This window comes from Oncorhynchus mykiss, chromosome 2 (assembly GCF_013265735.2).
Source record: "Oncorhynchus mykiss isolate Arlee chromosome 2, USDA_OmykA_1.1, whole genome shotgun sequence".
In the NCBI taxonomy this organism is placed as follows: Eukaryota; Metazoa; Chordata; class Actinopteri; order Salmoniformes; family Salmonidae; genus Oncorhynchus; species Oncorhynchus mykiss.
In genome coordinates this window covers 32,331,406-32,351,195 of record NC_048566.1, presented here as the reverse complement: position 1 = coordinate 32,351,195, position 19,790 = coordinate 32,331,406, and the positions used below count along the sequence as shown (strand labels likewise).

The window sequence follows — 19,790 nt, the reverse complement described above, 5'->3', positions numbered from 1 at the left end:
AAACTCGTCAGTCTATTCTTGTTCTGAGAAATGAAGGCTATTCCATGCGAGAAGTTCCCAAGAAACTGAAGATCTCATACAACGCTGTATACTACTCCTGTCACAGAACAGCTCGAACTGGTTCTAACCAGAATAGAAAGAGGAGTGGGAGGCCTCGGTGCACAACTGAGCAAGAGGACAAGTACATTAGAGTGTGTAGTTTGAGAAACAGACGCCTCACAAGTCGTCAACTGGCAGCTTCATTAAATAGAACCCGCACAACACCAGTCTCAACACCAACATTGAAGAGGCGACTCCAGGATATGCTGGCCTTCTTTTTCACGACCCTGTCTTTCAAAGATAATTCGTAAAAATTCAAATAACTTCACATATCTTCATTGTAAAGACTTTAAACACTGTTTTCCATGCTTGTTTAATGAACCATAAACAATTAATGAACATGCACCTGTGGAACGCTCGTTAAGACACTAACAGTTTACAGATAGGCAACTAACGTCACAGTTATGAAAACTTAGGACACTGAAGAGGCCTTTCTACTGACTGAAAAACACCAAAAGAAAGATGCCCAGGGTGCCTGCCTGCTCATCTGCGTGAAGGTGCATTAGGCATGCTGCAAGGAGGCATGAGGACTGCAGATGTGGCCAGGGCAATAAATTGCAATGTCTGTACTGTGAGACGCCTAAGACAGTGCTACAGGGAGACAGGACGGACAGCTGATTGTCCTCGCAGTGGCAGATCACGTGTAACAACACCTGCACAGGATCGGTACATCCGAACATCACACCTACGGGACAGTACAGGATGGCAACAACAACTGCCCGAGTTACACCAGGAACACACAATCTTTCCATCAGTGCTCAGACTGTCCGCAATAGGCTGAGAGAGGCTGGGCTGAGGGCTTGTAGGCCTGTTGTAAGGCAGGTCCTCACCAGACATCACCGGCAACAATGTCACCTATGGGCACAAACCAACTGTCGCTGGACAAGACATTGCTGGCAAAACGTGCTCTTCACTGACGAGTCACGGTTTTGTCTCACCAGGGGTGATGGTCGGATTCGCGTCTATCGTCGAAGGAATGAGCGTTACACCGGGGCCTGTACTCGATTTGGAGGTGGAGGGTCCGTCATGGTCTGGGGTGGTGTGTCACAGCATCATCGAACTGAGCATGTTGTCATTGCAGGCAATCTCAACGCTGTGCGTTACAGGGAAGACATCCTCCTCCCTGATGTGGGACCCTTCCTGCTGTCTCATGCTGACATGACCCTCCAGCATGACAATGCCACCAGCCATACTGCCTGTTCTGTGCGTGATTTCCTGCAAGACAGGAATGTCAGTGTTCTGCCATGGCCAGCGAAGAGCCCCGATCTCAATCCTTTTGTGCATGTCTGGGACCTGTTGGATCGGAGGGTGAGGGTGAGGCCCATTCCCCCCAGAAATGTCCAGAAACTTGCAGGTGTCTTAGTGGAAGAGTGGGGTAACATATCACAGCAACAACTGGCAAATCTGGTGCAGTCCATGAGGAGGAGATGCACTGCACTACTTAGTATCTGGTATGGCCACCAGCTGCATTGACTGTTACTTTTGATTTTGACCCCTCCTTTGTTCAGGGACACACTATTCCATTTCTGTTAGTCACATGTCTGTGGAACTTCGTTCAGTTTATGTCTCAGTTGTTGAATCTTGTTATGTTCATACAAATATTTCCACGTTAAGTTTGATGAAAATAAAGGCAGTTGACAGTGAGAGGACGTCTCTTTTTGCTGAGTTTATATATTTTTGAATCCATTTCGAATTCAGGCTACCACTGCAAAAATATGGAATCAAGTCAAGGGGTATGAATACTTTCTGAAGGCACCGTACATTTTCTTTGAGCACAGCTTATGTATAATTTGTTACCTCCTTAGTTAAAAGATCAAGGACATTGGGCCTCCCACTTTAGTGAAGACATTCTTAATCTAGAATAAGATTATGAAATAATTGTCATGATGGGATTTCTATTTGGACATTAATTGAGCTCAGTGTCTTTGTCCACTTTACTGTCTTTTCATTCCACATTTTGCACATTTAGTATTTTCTGACTGGTGCTTACCTGTTCTCTGAGCACACACAATCTCAGCTGTCTCAGCTGTCCCTCTGACATCGTGAGCGAATCACTTTTTTTTTGTGTGTGTGTTTATTGTCAAGCAAAACATTTTAAAGATATCAACAAGGAAATGAACACGTGACGTGTTTGTCTGTACAGTTTTTATGGACAAAGAAGTGCTAACATACAGTAAACGTGCAACAAATTACAAATACAAAACAGAAAGGTAAAGCACTTACAGCATTAGGAAAAGCGCTATTATATAAATGATTATTAAAGTCAATATTATTCCATCATTAAAGTATCAGAACTGTAACTTGTGTCGGACTTCTCAGAACTAGTTTATGCAAATAAAATACAACCATCTCTTGACATCTCATCTTACTCTGTATACCAATCCATTGTGATCCTGTAATTAGAAAAGGTGTTTTCACCGACGGTAATAACTTAATAAATAGTACATGAACTGTACATTTATTGACCTGTTTCCTATCAACAACATGCAGAAATCCATAACATTAGCCAGGTGCTTGTATTACCAAAAAAGGCCCACTGTTTAACACGTCATCAAGACATGAGTATCGGTATATATTTATTGGAAGATAAATGTTTTTTCCCTTTTCAGCAATGTCACATTTGTTTCATTTTAGGAGCATCAATGTTTCCACTATTATTACTTAGGTGAGGTGGGTCGCCCTGTCTACCTCTGTTACTCCACCTTGAATAAATGGATTAATACATTACATTAGGTGTGGGCTGCCCTGAATATTGCTGTGGGGACCCTCAGGTCCTGCCTAAGAAAAAACATAGGATAGACACCAGGGCATCATACAATATATCGAACATGAAGGCTGGCCCATGATCTGAGAAGTCTTGAACTCTGGCCTGGTCTATCTCACAGTAGGGAAAAACTAAAAACGACATGACTAACCAGCGAAACCATGTTGAATTTTCTAATTGGTTGAGGTTCAAGGTTAGGGTCAGTTTCAGGTTTGCCTTCACAGGACTGTCAATAAGATAATAATGCAGTCACATTATTTTAGCCTCTCCTCTCACAGTAGGCAGCAGGAAGTGCTGCGCATGGGAAGGTGGGCGGGCAGCTTGGTGTGCTGCCTGAAGCTGTTCTTCTTGTTGTTGAGCACTGGGGCGGCGGAGGCCGGGGGAGCAGTGGGGGTCTCCTGGGCAACAGCAGGAAGAACTGCACTCTCCTGCACTACATTGACCTGCTGGGGAGGAGCTTCGGGCTTGGCCACACCCCCTTTGTTGTTGTTCTTAGTGTTCTTTTTTACTTTCTTCTCCTGTGGCTCGGTGGGGTCTGTAGAGTCTTCGGGGGCGCCCTCTAGTGAAGGTAAGGGCTCTGCAGGCAGCTCTGTGGGGGTGGGCTTGCCCTCTGCCTGCTCCTCGTTGGGAATGTTCAGGTTGGAGGTGGAGCGCTTGGTGTTGGTGCAGGTGGACCTGTGTGTTGGAATGTATAAAAGAAAATGACCACATACAGTATGTACAAAAGCAAAGCAAATTAGTAGCAGGTGTGTTTTTCTTATGCAAGCCCTTCGCTCCACAAACAGGCTGATGTTGGAACCTTACTAACTATACAGAAGTGAAGTTCAATGAACAGTTCGCAGTCATATGAGATAGGGCATCTTGCAGTATAACCCTACAGAAGAGATTGGTGTTGCCTCCTCCCCTGCTCCACTTACCCATTGGAGCTCCTGTCCTCTGAGTCCTTCTGTTCACTGCTGTAGCGGAGCTCTGCTGGAGTCTTAAACGACAGGTCCTTCTTCCCCTTCAGCCAATATGTCTTCATGTAGCCTTTACCCTGTGAATGGACAGAATTTAGGCAGAAATAGTACCGTGTTCATGGTCCTTTTGTTCAATACCTGTCAACTCAGCCAATGGATGGGCCGCAAATGACAACTTTTGAACTTTGATAAAACTCCTGAAGAGATCAAAATATATTTTAATTGAAAGATTTAAAAAATGGATTTAGTATGGTTCATGTTTGTCTGTTTGGCAGGTGGAGCATCACAGTGCCATGATGGAACATCGTACACATACCTTCACAAAGATCTTTCCCCTCTCCTCAATTATGTAGGGCTCATGTTCCAAGTGGTCTTTGGTGGTCTGGCTTATGTGGATCTGCATGCCCTGTACAGACAGACACACAGAGGTTGATGGCTGACATAGTGCTAACTATTCAGCTCACTTAATGTCGCATTAATCTACTTGCGGCCTACTTACGAAATACATTATTTGCTATACAGTGCTAATTGATTGCGTCTATTGGGTAAATCCATTTGAATTCAATCACTTTTTGACAGCACCCCTTTTCATTTGAACAAATCCTTCCATAAAAATGTGTCCATTGTAGAAGTGCTCAGAACGCGACCTATGGACCTGAATGCCTAAACTTTCAAGAGATAAAGTTGATCAAAGTTGACCTATTTTGCATACCCCACCATACCATGAGACATCCATGTTACTGGAAAATATAAATGGTTGATAATTTGTATAATTTAAAAGCTTACAAACAGGGTTGTCAAACCATTTGATCATTTATTTTTTTAAAGTATGTAATTTATTTTAACCTTAAACGTCAATGATCAAAAAATGTGTAACCTCAGATTTTTTTAAATATTCACATACATTGTAGCTTAGACCCTATTTGACATCATCAAAGGTTTTTTGTGTTGTGACCAATGTTCCCAATTGCCACATTCAAGGCAATATACCGAAACAAAACTAAGTATGCAAGACATTTTGTTGTTGGCAGAACACATCGGAGTAGGTTTCTATTGTAATGACAGGCACAACTCAGGCCCTTACTCTACACAGACCAGTGCGGCATAACCAATCAGAGCTGCAGTTGGCCGATATGCAAATAGACCATTGCTATATATGGATCTGTGCCAATCACTTTGAACTGGACTGTTTTTACAGCATGAGCGGTCATGAGTAGATGTGCTTGTTTTGAGATCAAAGCAAGAGCTACATGTAGCAATGTGTGTACATTTGTACATTTGTTCATATCCTTTGCTAGTTAGTAAGTTATTAGCCCAATTATAGATAATTTGTAGTCAGCAATGGGTTATTGATTGCTTCCTACAAGAGCACAAAACGTGTGCATTTCAAGACATCTTTGAAAAGCGAGTCAGGTAAAGACATTTTTTTAATGTCTTAAAGGGGCAGTGTTGTATTTTGAGACAGGCTTGAATAAGCTAAGTAATCAATAGGTAGAGGGTAGCATAACTTGTCTGACTCTGTAATAATGGTATGGGAATAATTTTGGGTTTTATTTTGTAAAGTGGTTTCTTGCATCAAACAACACATACTTTTCAGTCACCTCCTTGTCTGAGGACAAGTGGATAAACAGGTTAATGTCAAGCCCTGCATGTTTTTTTTCAGAAGTCTCATGGAATGTAGGCCTACATTGAACACCACAGATTGGCTCCTACTGTAGGCTCAATGATAGAACAGCTATTTCAATGTAAACATTTTATGGGATGCATTTTCTCTGTTTTTGATGGTAGGCCACTCTGGTAGGCCTACATTATGATCAAATAGCCACAGTAGCCTACTTGACCACTGTCAAAACTAACTTAAACCGGGTTCAGCATCAATGTTCACAGTAAATGCACGCCGGAAGTTGTACATAATTTTCACAACGTTCAGGTTTGCGCTCAGCAGACCTGAAATTTGCTCAGTGCCTACATTCTTTTGAGGGAACATTGGTTGTGACCGCCATTGGTTGAGACACAACATGCTCTTGAATACAGAGTGGGTGTCAATCAAAGAAATAGAACATGTATGGAACCTTTTGTTTAAATAAAAAGGAATGCTGTCAAAAAGTAATTGATTTCAAATGGATTTACCCTATAGTGAGGTTATGTTCTAATGTCAGAACTCACCACCCCATTGCTCTCCATGCGGGAGGCAGTGTTGACGGTGTCTCCAAACAGACAGTAGCGAGGCATCTTCAGCCCCACCACCCCAGCCACCACCATCCCTGAGTGGATCCCTGAAGGGAAGCAACACACAATGTTGAGCCACCTGGGTCAGTGGCTCTAGATTCAGGGTGCCTTAAGGAGTATAAATCTGGCAGCATTAACTGAGGAGCACAGTCAGGGATGGCTAGACAATATCAAGTCTTTGACTTCCTTTTGACTGGATTATAAAGAGACACCGTACAGTATGTGTATGCTTTATGTCTGTCATATGCAGGGTTGGGTAGGTTACTATATAAATGCAATCTGTTACAGTTACATGACCAACATTGTAATCAGTAATGTAACTTTTGGATTACCCAAACTCAGTAACGTAATCTGGTTACTTTTGAATTACTTTCCCCCAAAGAGGCATTAAAGGAAGACAAAAAGGATCCATCAAACCTAGTGGTCTCTGACTTGTGGTCAGACTCGCTCAGGTGGAACAACTTGCGGCTTTTTTTCAATGTTGAATTGAATGTCATTGAGAAAACAGAAAGGTGTCATAATGTATTTTGTTCCGCAATCGTCCTTTATGAATTTAAAAGTAACCCAAGAAGTAATCATCTAGTTTTTCAAATATATCTGTAATCGGAATACAATATTTTTGCTAGTAACGTATTACAGGTACAGTTTGTTTGTAATCAGATAGCATGTAGTGATTATATTTCTACGGTAAGGCCCACTCCTGTCTACACTGTCTGTGCCATAGAAATAGAGTGACTAGATTGTATTTCAATGGTCTCTGCTCACCAACTCTGATCTGGATATTGTCTCCAGTGGAGGGGTCTTTGAGGTGGTCGATGGAGCTCAGCATGTCCAGGGCCATGTCACATATGTGGTGGGCATGGAAGGTTGTCTTATTGGGCACGCCTGCCACCACCATGTAGGCATCTCGGATGGTCTCCACCTGAACCCAGGGGAATAAGAGTCAAGTTGTATGTTTAGAAGCATTACTGTATAAATTATATCCTACCAATGAAACAAACTAAATATTCCACTCTGTAAAACATTGCTACAGCCACTCAATGCATGATAATAGAGTCTGTGTTCTCCTTTTTGGTCCAGCCAACCTTGGTTGAGTATTCAGGAATTTGTTCCCACAGAGGCCCTTATTTTGTATTGTCCTAGTCATTCACCTTGTAGACGTTGTGCTTCTCGCTGAGCGTGTCGAAGACGATGTAGATCTCGTTGAGCATGTCCACCACCTGCATGGGCGTGATGTGGATGCAGATCTCGTTGAACTTCACCACGTCGCTGAATAGGATGGTCACGTCCGGGAACACCTGGGAAACGGAAAGGAAATACCAGCACACTTAAATGCTTGGCATTTTACTGTGGTGTTTCTTCTGGCTTGACAGAACTGAGGTGGCTCGTTGGATTCCAATTGAGCCTTATTGTCATTGAATGTTTTGAGCCAACATGGAGGATAGTTTCCTCTACAAATTCTATGGCTGTGTCTGAAATGGCACCCTATTGCCTATATAGTGCATTACTTTTGGCCAGAGCCTGGGCCTTATATAGTGCAATATGTAGGGAATGGGGTGCCATTTTGGATGCATCCTGTATATATGTATATGTATCTGTAAATTTATGGCTGTGGGTTAGTACCTGGCATGTCTCCAGGGCCGTGATACCCTTCCTGAGCCGGTCAGCCACAGCTTTGGGGATCATGGCGTAGAGGAGGGAGTCTCCTCTCTTCTTCTCCTCGTCCAGCTTCTTGATGATCTCCTGGAGCTGGGCATACTTCTGCTGCTCCTGGAGTGGGAGGAGCCACCAGAGAGAGAGAGCTGTCAGTCAACTAACTCCTCATCCTTCTTCAAATCCAGCCCCGCCCTTGAGATGGCCTTTGCCTCTCCCTTTCAGTGTGAAGTATACACTACATATGTCTTTCTTTGTAACTTTGAAAATGAAGCTGCCTATGAGCAGGACTGTGTGTGGGTATAGTAGTATGTCTTGCATTCTTAGATGAGGAAAACTTGGCCCAGTTAGTAGAGGAGTTATCTGATAATGTTAACAATGTACCAAAGTACGGTTGTGTGCTATTCCTATTCTAAAAGGTGGTATGTGGTTTATATGAAATGTGTATGACTTACCTGGTCAAGAGCCAGCTGAAGTTCAGCCGACTGCTGTGTTCCAGCTAAGATGAGCTCTCGGCTGGAGTCGTGTAGGTTCAGATCGTTCACATAGACGCCCATTTTAATCATGTCCTCCACTGTCTCTATACTGGAAGAGGAATGAGAGAGACAGCAAGGATGGGGTGAGTGGCAGAAAGGGAGATAAGAATGGATTGGAAAGGTAGAGGAAAGCGGATAAACGCAACATGCAACAATTTCAACGATTTCAGCGATTTTACTGAGTTACAGTTCATAGGCCCACCCAATTGGAAGCCATGCCCAGCCAATCAGAATGAGTTTTTCCCCACAAAATAGGCTTTATTACAGACAGAAATACTCCTCAGCTTTATCAGCTGTCTGGGTGGCTGGTCTCAGATGATCCCGCAGGTGAAGAAGCCGGATGTGGAGCTCCTGGGCTGGCGTGGTTACACGTGGTTGTGAGGCCGATTGGATGTACTGACAAATTCTCTAAAATTATGTTGGAGGTGGCTTATGGTAGAGAAATTAACGTTCAATTCTCTGACAACAGCTCTGGTGGATATTTCTGCAGTCATCACGTCAATTGCAAGCTCGCTCAAAACTTAAGACATTTGTGCCATTGTGTTGTGTGACAAAACCGCACATTTTAGAGTGGCCTTTTATTGTTCCCAGCAGAAGGTGCACCTGTGTAATGATCATGCTGTTTAATCAGCTTCGTGATATACCAGACTTGTCAGGTGGATAGATTACCTTGGCGAAGGAGAAATACTCACTACCAGGGATGTAAACAAATTTCTGCACAAAATTGGAGAGAAATAAGCTTTTTGTGCATACAGAACATTTCTGGGATCTTTTATTTCAGCTCATGAAACATTGGACCAAATATATATTATGCATACTATTTATAGGCATATAGTAATATTATAAATATAGCATGTCATTGTTTTTATTATTTTCATATGCTAATAAACAAAGACACACCATAAGGTAAGGAATATCTAAAGTAAGTGTTATCTAAGGTAAGCGCCAACTTCCCCTACGTTCAGTATCATTATGAACATTTATGGTTTGTCTTATTAGAATCGTAAAACATCTTTCAAGTCTGCTCCCGCTCCCCCACGCTGGTGCTTGAGGTCTCCAGGCTGCTTATCATTACGCACACCTGTCACAATCGTTACTCGTATCAGCGCTTCATTGGACTCACCTGGATTCATTACGTTATTAATTACCTCCCCTATATCTGTCACTTCCTCAGTTTCTTTCCCGAGTCAGCATTAATGTCATTATGGTTCCCTTGTCCAGACATTGTCCGTGTTTTGTTTCATTTCGGTTATTTATTAAATATTCAGTCCCTGTACTTGCTTCTCATCTCCCAGCGTCTGTCCTTACAGAAGGCTGACAACACAATTTGAAGCATCAGGGAGTTCTTTGATTTTGTTGGTGACGTCGGGTCCGGGTGCAGCGTCTGTCCTTACAGAAATCATGTTTTGGGTTTTCTATTATGGTAATCATGGGTATTTGAAAGCAATCGAATCCAACTTTATTTGTCACATGCGCCGAATATAACAGTGAAATGCTTACTTACAAGCCCTTAACCAACAATGCAGTTCAAGTTAAGAAAATATTTATCAAATAAACGAAAGTATAAAATAATAAAAAGTAATACAATAAAGAAACAATAACGAGGTACCGGTATGCAGGGGTTCCGGGTTAGTTGAGGTAATTTGTACATGTAGGTAGGGGTAAAGTAAATATGCATAGACAATAGACAGTGAGTAGCAGCAGTGTAAAAACAAATGAGGGGGGGTTCAATGTAAATAGTCAGAGTGGCCATTTGATTAATTCAGCAGTCTTATGGCTTGGGGTAGAAGCTGTTACAGAGCCTTTAGGTCCTAGGCTTGCCGCTCCTGCACCGCTTGCCGTGCGGTACCGAACTACTTGGCGCTCTGTGACTTGGGTGACTGGAGTCTTATACAATTTTTTGGACTTTCCTCTGACACTGCCTAGTATATAGGTCCTGGATGGCAGGAAGCTTTGCCCCGGTGATGTACTGGGCTGTACGCACTACCCTCTGTAGCACCTTAAGGTCAGATGCCGAGCAGGTGCCATACCAGGCGGTGAAGCAACCGGTCAGGATGCTCTCGATGGTGCAGCTGTAGAACCTTTTGAGGATCTGGGGAAAGGTGTTGTTGTGCCCTCTTCACTACTGTCTTTGTGTGTTTGGACCATGATAGTTTGTTGGTGATGTGGACACCAAGGAACTTGAAACTCTCAGCCCGCTCCACTACAGCCACATCGATTTTAATGGGGGCCTGTTCGGCCCATCTTTTCCTGTAGTTCACAACCAGCTCCTTTGTCTTACTCACATTGAGTGTCTAGGGTATCCGGGAATGATGCTGTTGATGTGAGCCATGACGAGCCTTTCAAAGCACTTCATAGCTACCGACGTGAGTGCTACGGGGAGGTAATCATTTAGGCAGGTTACCTTCGCTTCCTTGGGCACAGGGACTATTGTGGTCTGCTTGAAACATGTAAGTATTACAGACTCGGTCAGGGAGAGGTTGAAAATGTCAGTGAAGACACTTGACAGTTGGTCCTGGCATGCTTTGAGAGTACACGTCCTGGCAATCTGCCTGGCCCCGCGGCTTTGTGAATGTTGACCTGTTTAAAGGGTCTTGCTCACATCGGCTATGGAGAGTGTTATCACACAGTCGTCCGGTACTCTATGCATGCTTCAGTGTTGATTTCCCTCAAAGCGAGCATAAAAGGCATTTAGTTTGTCTGGTAGGCTCGTGTCACTGGGCAGCTCATGGCTGGGTTTCCCTTTGTAGTCCGTAATAGTTTTCAAGCTCTGCCACATCCGACGAGCGTCAGAGCCAGTGTAGTAGGATTCAATCTTAATCCTGTATTGACACTTTGCCTGTTTGATGATTTCATATAACTGTCCGGATTTGTGTCCCCCTCCTTGAAAGCGGTAACTCTAGTCTTTAGCTTGATGTGGATGTTGCCTGTAATCCATGGCTTCTGCTTGGGATATGTATGTACGGTCACTGTGGGGACGACGTCGTCAATGCACTTATCTTATTGATGAAGCCGATGACTGAGGTGGTATACTCCTCAATGCCATTGGATGAATCCCGGAACATACTCCAGTCTGTGCTAGCAAAACAGTCCTGTAGCGTAGCATCCGTGTCATCTGACCACTTCCGTATTAAGCGAGTCACTGGTACTTCCTGCTTTAGTTTTTGCTTGCAAGCATGAACCAGGAGGATAGAATTATGGTCAGATTTGCCAAATTGAGCCTTACCTGGGCACACCCCCTTGTTCCCCTTCCCTATACCTAATTTGTGGTTTGGTGTTATGGCTCAGGTAGGCCTGGATGGACTATAGTCGATGAAATTATCTTTGTTTGTAAAATACCGTTTTGTTTGTTTTTATACTATCGAAGCTTTGGATTCTCCTTTTTTGGTTGCTTTGTAAGCACGTCTGACCGTGGCATCACATAGCTGTAGCCTCAAGGCAAGTTTTGAATTGGATTACGTATTGCCTTCATAGTCAGATAATGACTAGGTACTGTAAGGATGTTGTGGGTGGTCTTACATGGGCGTACTGAGGAAGATGAGCGAGTCCCACTGGGGGACGTACTTCATTTGACCCTTCAGGTGGAGGGGCTTCTTGGGAGGTTCCCTCATATCCTCAAAGATGGTTTCACTGCACTTCCCTGGGGATGACGAAGAGAAGGGTGGCATCATCCACAGACATAGAACTTGGAAACATTGGTTTGAAATGTAGAATTGTCACCAACAATTCCAAGACCATTTACACTCTAGTTATTCAAAATGGTATAGTTAATACTTCATTCAAAATAGACAGGGCAATCACTGACTGTTTTGATTCTGGCCTTGAGGTGGATTTCTGTACCCCTGTCAAATTTAGGAGAACAAAGCTATGTAGCATGTAAGCTTATTTTGGTGAGCTGGACAGGTGGGAAGATAGATAAAAAGAAGTGTGGAGGGCGAGGAAGAAGGGGTTCTCACCGGTGACAGTCTGGAAGGCGAGCAGCTCGATGTCCTCTCCCCCTGAGTTGGCTGAGCTGTTGTACTGAGTCAGAGCACTGCTGAACTCCTGATCCCCCTTCATCTCCTCCACAGACTTCACATCTAATGGGCCAGAGGAAAGGAGGGAATGAATGACGGAGGGAGGGAGGGAATGACTGAGTTAGGGAGGGAGAATGGGTGGCTGAGTGAGTGACATTTGTTTTATGCATTTCACTCATGCTTATAACAGCACTGACAGAGATTATTTATTGTTACACATATTGGAAGACTTTCAAAGCCCAGTGCAGTCAAAAATGAGATTTTCCTGTGTTTTACATATATTTCCACACTATGAGGTTGGAATAATACTGTGAAATTATGAAAATTATTATAATACCCTTTTAGTGTAAGAGCTGTTTGAAAGGACTGCTTGAAATGTCAGCCTTTTTGGTGGGATGGAGTTTTGGCCTGCCTGTTGACATCACCAGGCAGTAAGTTAAGTGAATAGACCAATAAGAAAGAGTTCCAAACCTTTCTGCAAATAACAGCTAGTTTTTCCCCTCCCCACTACCAGACAGTCCTAGCAAAATTATTGTTTAAGAAATTGCTCTTTACTAAGAAGCTATTTGTCTTTCTTTTTGATAATTTTAGTTGAAACAATCACAGTAACTTACTTAATTGTTACCCAGAAACTATTTGATATTGAGATAAAAACAGCTGCATTGGACCTTAATGAATTAAAATCACTTAAACATTAGACATGTGCTAGAGATTGTTAGGGACAAAGTACTCCCCTCTCCTGTCGGTTGACTGTGGCGACGGGCGGACCCTTGACTTCTCTGTACCTCTCTCTTCCTCTCGTTTGGGTTTCTCGTTCTCCTCTTTTCCCTCGTCTTCCTTTTCCTTGCTCAGTTTAGGGACATTCACCTTCTGCTTGCTCTCCACCACAGCTTTGGACAGTAGCTCAAACACATTGTTAAGGTGGGTGTAGATCTGAGGGGAAGCATGGAAACAGATGACTTCAGTCAAATCCAGGGCCCGTATTCACAAAGCGTCTCAGAGTAGGAATGCTGATCTAGGGTCAGGTCCAAACTGTCCATGTAACCTTATTTATTGTGATTATGAAGGCAATGTTGATCCTATATCAGCACTCTTACTCTGAGATTCTTTATTCTGAGACTGGCCCTGATACATGCGGACATGGTGATGCTTAAAGGTCCCGCACAGGTATCCTATTTCCCAAGTAAAAATAGCCTTTGAATGACAAAAACATCACCCATAATATTTGTACACTGTTAAAATGCTCAGAATTGAAGATATGTTACCTTTTCTCTCATTTCTAACTGTCTGGAAGCCTGAAAGAACAGGTTGAGTGGGCAGGGAGCTTATATTCATGAGCTCGCCTTGACTGACAGCTCTTTGAAATGCCCTTGTGGTCTTTGTAACAAGGTAAACAATGGGCCACATGTCATTGATGACCAGGTAAACAATGGGCCACATGTCATTCCTAGCCTAAATTGTAGGCTCAACCTATTTTCTCTGCAAAATGCTCTCATAGTCAACAGAACGGTTGGATATCAGACAAACAGCAGTAATACACAATTGCATTTCTATTGTTTTATAACCAATTACAGAATACAGCTCACTGATACACTTCTTCACAAGAATAGTAAAGCCTGAGTGATCTTAGAAGCTTACACATAAGAGAATATACAAACAGCATACAATAAGTGTACTGGACAATTTATTGGTGCCTCTGCATTAAATCAAATTTTAAAAAATTGGTCACATACACATATTTAGCAGATGTTATTGTGGTTGTAGTGAAATGCTTGCATTATAAATAACTATGTTCAGAATTGTATGTATTGATCAGACATTTATTTGATCATTTACAACAGGACAGCATAGCCCAAAATATTGATCAACATGAACACTCATGAGAAATAATGGTGAGAAATAAATGTGAGACATCATTTGACATAAAATAAATAATTAGAGCCATAAGCCTAATATAGGCACCCAGCCACCCTAGTGTCCAGGACCCCATTGATTCATACAATTTGTAACACTCATCTCCCATCCAAATGCTAAAAAAAACATAGGAATTAACAAAATGTGATATCATATCATGTAAAAGTTAATTACTTAGGCTTTAGGTAATGCAACCAACCACAGAGATTGATGGGGAAGGGAGGGGGACCCATGTACCCCGCTTCAATCAAGCAGACTTCAGTCACCTCCAAGATTGAAGCGGGACACTATGGCCTCCTCCTTGTCAGAACTCTCACACTGGGCAAACGGGTCCTGGGATGGACAGCACACACAGCTTCCCCACATACTGTAAACATGCTGGATCAAGCGTGACGTTGTTGAAGAGGAGATCCAGGAATCTGTCTACATAGCCGGTAATGTTTTTGAAATGTTTTTTTAATGTTTTTTTATTTACTGTTCCTAGTTATGATGCTATCGATTCGTTGATGTAGTGATCTATTCATTTTACAATGTGTTTTCTGGTGTTTTTGAAGTACTCAATTGCAAATATGCAATATTTGGTTGCGCACTTTTTTGTGAAACGTTTCAATGTTTGTATCTTGAATTTTTGTGTGCCTAAAATGCTTAATTGGTGCAGACTTTAAATTAACAGTAGTACTTAATTCGTTTTTTGGTGTATCTGGACTTACACTATTTATATTTGTGAACACTTTTACTTCACTACATTCCTAAAGACAATAATGTAATTTTTACTCCATACATTTTCCCTGACACCCAAAAGTTGTTTTTACATTTTGAATACTTAGAAGGACAGGAAAATGGTCCAATTCACAAACTTATCAAGAGAACATCCCTGGTCATCTCTACTGCCTCTGATCTGGCGGACTCACTAAACACAAATGCTTTGTTTGAAAATATGTCTGAAGTATTGGAGTGTCCCGAGCTATCAGTAAATAAAATCTAAAGAAAACTGTGCCGTCTGGTTTGCTTAAGTCATTTGAAATGATTCATACTTTTACTTTTGATACTAAAATATTTTAACAATTATACTTACTTTTGATACTTAAGTATATTTATAACGAAATACTTTTAGACGTTTAGTCAAGTAGTATTTTACTGGGTGACTTTCACTTTTACGATATCTTTACTTTTACTAAAGTATGACAATTGTGTACTTTTTCCACCACTGGAAATTAATAAATGGCTTACAGTATGTTGGGTCTGTCTTCACATGTTTCACAGCATATCCCCCCCCCTTCTTTGCCTTTGGAAAGCAGATTTTGTATCACAGCATTCCTGCTGTGGTGGTTGAATGGGAAGCTGTGCAGACAAAATAGATGTTGAATTTTCTAAAATGTCTATCATTACAGCTTGAAGATAGTGAAAAGACCAAAAGGAGATGAAAAGTGAAAATCATAATGACACTCAGCACTTTCAAGACCCACTGTTCCACTGTCAATGATGGTATTGAATCCGTCTTTAGGATTAGCTTCCTGGCAAGACCAATCGAATATTCTCCCCAATTGATAAAGCAACTTCGCTCAAAATGTGGACTGCACACCCGTGACATAATTGTAATTTTCGGTGAAGCCTGTCCACCCAAAATAAAAATGAGACACTGCTGTCGGATGTCTTCTTTCTTCAGAAAATAGTGTAACGTTAAATTTACACTATGGCATCCAGTCACAATGTGCTTTTTTCCAGCATGCTGGTAAGTAGCTTGTTGGCTACCAGTATATTTACAAAATATATATAATTTGGTTGTATGTTCTGCTTGAGCTAGCTACTAGTAGCTTGCCTACGGTTTGTAAACAAAGCCAAAGCAAGGCGTAGGAACACATGCAATTATGGTTTTAGGGCGGTACATATTTAAATACTTTAAGATGATACGACGCTACCGTTGGTGTATTACATTTCCGGCTTTATGTGACGTTGGATAAAGCAGGAAGTAAATCCTTGGTAATGCCTGACTGAATCCAAGTGTTTGACAAGGGGGAGGGGACCAGTAACTTTATGATCAAACATGATCAATGTGCCAGCTACAGACATTCTTCATACTTGGGTTACCCTACTTTGAACTGATTTCATCCAAATATCATCCAATGTGATGAAATTCATGATTTTCAATGTTTGGGACCATTAAAGGGGGTTGTTGAATGTTACTAAATTATGCAAATATCCACTAAAAAACTCTCTGGATTGACAACAATAGCTTACGAAAGTGGAAAAATCACACCAAATGTAACAGAACCCTCATCCCACTCTCTCTCCCCTCCTGTACTCACGTTGTCCCAGCTGAACTCCAGCATGGGCCGCACCAGGGTGAACTCTTCGTTGACCTTCTTGCCCTGCAGGTCGGAGAAGACCTCCTTTAGGCCGTCCCCAATGCGGTACATGGTCATGTCCCGGCGGAAGATCACACTAAAGGGGAACATGTCGAAAAAGATGCCCCTCTTCATGGGTAGTTTCTCGTACCCTGGGGCCGTCTTCTGCTGGGGCATGCGGTGCTTGAAGGCAGCGTTGTCAAAGTTCATCTTGTAGATCTGTGGCAAAGAGACATCACGGCAACGCAGCTGTGAGGATCTTAAGGTTGTGCGTATCATGACAATGGGGCCTGAAACTAAAGTTGTTTGACAATGGGGCAAACAGTAGCACTTGGAAAGTGATGCACTCCTAGTTCAGAGGAGTTACTTGCATGTGCGCTGGGGTGTACATAACATTGTTGAAAAGAAGTAGCTTCAGATAGGCAGATGCCCACAGTACAGTACATACCACATATGTCATCTTCTCAGTCTCCTCTTTGGACAGGATCTCAACTTCAATGTCTGTATTGTAGAACTGCCTTCCCACTTGAGACAGCTGGCCTACAGTATGGGAAGAGAGAACAAGTATTTTTACAGTTTGGAGATGTGACATGCATCCTATGTATAGTATTACCAAATATAATTTAGTGCTTTGCTATGTTTGTCCTCTGTGGTGCTCCCTACCTACCTTTGACAAACTGGGTGAAGCCCTTGCGGGTGCTGCGGTAGTGCAGGGTGAGGCTGGTCTCACACTCCTCCTCCACACAGAAGCTGGGAGGCTGCACCTTGGGGAAAGAGAAGCGGAAGTACTCGTGCAGGTTGTCCAGCTCATTGATGAAGTCACGCACATTACGCCCCAACACCTGGATGAATGGACAAGGGATAAATAATGACATTACACACACACACCAGTGTATTGATCATTAATTAGGGCCAATTATGCCTAGTGACACTTGAGGAGGGCCACTAGTCACTAGGTCACCTTGAGAATCCTCTCGTAGCCATAGTTCCCGATCCTCTTCACCATGTAAACCCCGAAGGCATACATGAGCTCATCATGGGTCTTCCCTAGGACCTCACCAGCTGCCTTGGCTAGCCGCAGGATTAGGTTGTCACTGCAGGGGAAAAAGGAAGATACCTAGATATGACATTTACATTGACATTTTAGTCATTTAGCAGATGCTCTTATCCAGAGCGACTTACAGTTAGTGCATTCATTGACCTGTTGTCTGTGTGTGTGTTATGCATTGATGGTCTATGATAGACTTGGCAAAGCACAACAAGTTATCAGGAAAGAGATTCAAGTGAAACCTCAAGTGACTTCCCTTCCTGGTAAAGTTAGAATATAAAGTAAATATGACGCATATGATGGGTACAGAGATGTAGTTTGCCCCGACAGTTAAGATGGGATATGGCCGTACTTGTACATCTGATGGCGGACAAACTTGAGATGCGGTATCTCTGCCCTGGCCTCTATCAGCCTCCATACATCCTCTCCGTACGACTCGTTGATATAATCATTCACCGCTTCCAAGTACAGGCCGTACATCTTAAGGGGGTTGGGAACCTCCAGATTTCTGCCAAGTTTAACTGCTTTACTGAGGAATGGTAAGGAAAGAAGAAGTGTAAAACACCTGCAGTCTGAGTCATTTTGCATATAGGATGAACTAGAGATGTTAAAAACTATGAAGTCCCTCATTATTCATTGCCACAAATATTTTCCAAAATCAATAAATCATCCCTTTTGGGTCTCCTGAGAAAGATGAACATCTTGCTCTACACACAGCTCTACTCTACTAGCACATGTGCAGTACTTGCACTTCACGTGTAGTATTTAACCGATGAGTAAAAAAGGAGAAAATCAATATCACACCTATATCACAAATACATTTTCACATGGACACAAATCATGTGTACATATACAGACACAATAAGTTACTTTACACTCTTACCCTGAGGTTTGAGTGTCTGGTAACCTCCTCAAACACCTCCCTACCTCTGCACACTGTTACACAATACTCTTTTTGTCAGTGTTGATCAGAAGACTTTTACAATAGTACAAGATTATCCTTTAAAGACTCATCTTTAAATAAGACACTACACTGCACAGTACTGCCTCTAGTCTATGGCACCTCGAACCTAAAATTGTCCGGATGTTCCACAACATTTAGCCAGCTAACACAAATGTTTCCCCATAGTATATCAAAAGTTTTCCAAAAGAAAAAGCAGAAGAAGAGGGTGAAAATATGAGTCCCTTACCTGCAGTCCCTCAGTGGTATGTAATTCGCTGGTCCAACTGTGGGAGCGAACGGCAAAATGCTGCTCCCTGCTCTGACTGGCCAAACACCTGCTCGTGACACTGGCCCTCTTCAGACACTTCTCTGTCAAGTCAATGGGTGACAGGGCCGAAAATAAGTGTGCCAAGGCATGTTTCTGGCAGGTACCAAAGAAAAGGTAATAGTGGTGACTTTCTAGCTCGCTGAAGGCATAGCAGGCCAATGTGTGTGTGTACTGTGCTGTAAGTCTGTGTTTGGATCTTGGTTATGAATGCCAAAAGGAAAAGTGTGTGGGCTTATTGTGGGGACTTGCATCCCGCGCGCAGAAGCAAGCTAATTATACAAATACTGTATAAACACTTAATTTTCGAAGCTTTAGTTCTGTTGCAAAGCAGTGTGACGGTGCCCCTTTGCGAATATTTAGAGAAAAGCAGATGAGCGCACTAACTCACTCACTTGTCGGTCGAGTCTATTCTGTCTGTGTAACACGTATTCTGTGTGTTGTGTTGTATTACACAGACAGAATATGCTCGACCGACAACTGATTATGTTTTCATGCGCTCATCTACTTTTCTCTAAATATTCGCTAGGGGGCACGGTTACAACGCTCTCCATTCAAATGAAAACATCAATGGACGTCAACAGAGAGAAACTACACTACCAGTAGTGATGGGCATTCCGAGTATTTTCGGTGATCCGGCTCATAGGCTCCGTTCACGTAAAAGAGCCGGCTCATTTGGTTCCCAAACGCCTCTTCGTTTAAAATGCTTAACATCTACGTAGAACCATGAAACAAATAGCAAATATCCAATAGAAAGCACAAAAGGTAGGCTACCATTATGTCAGATCGTGAAATGCGCGTTCAAATACATTTTTACTTGGCCAAATTATTATGTAGCCTGCAAAAAAATGAAGCGTGGACCACTTTGACGCACTCTCCCCACTATGTGTTTCTGCCGTCTGGAGTCACCCTCGTTAGAGAATCAAAAAGCAGTGCAGTATGCAAATCAGGGAGCCAAA

The 19,790-nt window shown here is 42.5% G+C and overlaps 1 protein-coding gene across 1 annotated transcript; it reads right to left on the bottom strand.

Annotated features, from left to right (window-relative positions):
* Positions 1-2,227: 2,227 nt before the first annotated feature.
* Positions 2,228-19,105, bottom strand: LOC110487115 (soluble guanylate cyclase gcy-31). Its single transcript, XM_036945773.1, has 17 exons — positions 18,754-19,105; positions 17,916-18,092; positions 17,477-17,609; positions 17,183-17,357; positions 16,964-17,055; positions 16,477-16,734; positions 12,991-13,189; positions 12,197-12,319; positions 11,760-11,880; positions 8,160-8,289; positions 7,675-7,821; positions 7,203-7,349; positions 6,817-6,973; positions 5,989-6,098; positions 4,139-4,228; positions 3,781-3,899; positions 2,228-3,538 (listed from the first exon to the last, which is right to left on the bottom strand). Exons 2-17 carry the CDS (start codon positions 18,041-18,043, stop codon positions 3,136-3,138), a joined length of 2,532 nt encoding a protein of 843 aa, XP_036801668.1. The 5' UTR covers positions 18,044-18,092; positions 18,754-19,105; the 3' UTR covers positions 2,228-3,135.
* Between the last annotated feature and the right edge of the window lie 685 nt (positions 19,106-19,790).

What these genes read in the sequence shown, in the direction of transcription:
- LOC110487115 (XM_036945773.1), bottom strand. Translation starts at nt 18,043, where the DNA reads ATGTACGGCCTGTACTTGGAAGCGGTGAATGATTATATCAACGAGTCG. An exon ending in TTCAGCTGGCTCTTGACCAG is followed by an intron (nt 7,822 to 8,159) that starts GTAAGTCATACA and finishes CTCCCACTCCAG; the next exon opens with GAGCAGCAGAAGTATGCCCA. An exon ending in GAGGACAGGAGCTCCAATGG is followed by an intron (nt 3,539 to 3,780) that starts GTAAGTGGAGCA and finishes TCCAACACACAG; the next exon opens with GTCCACCTGCACCAACACCA.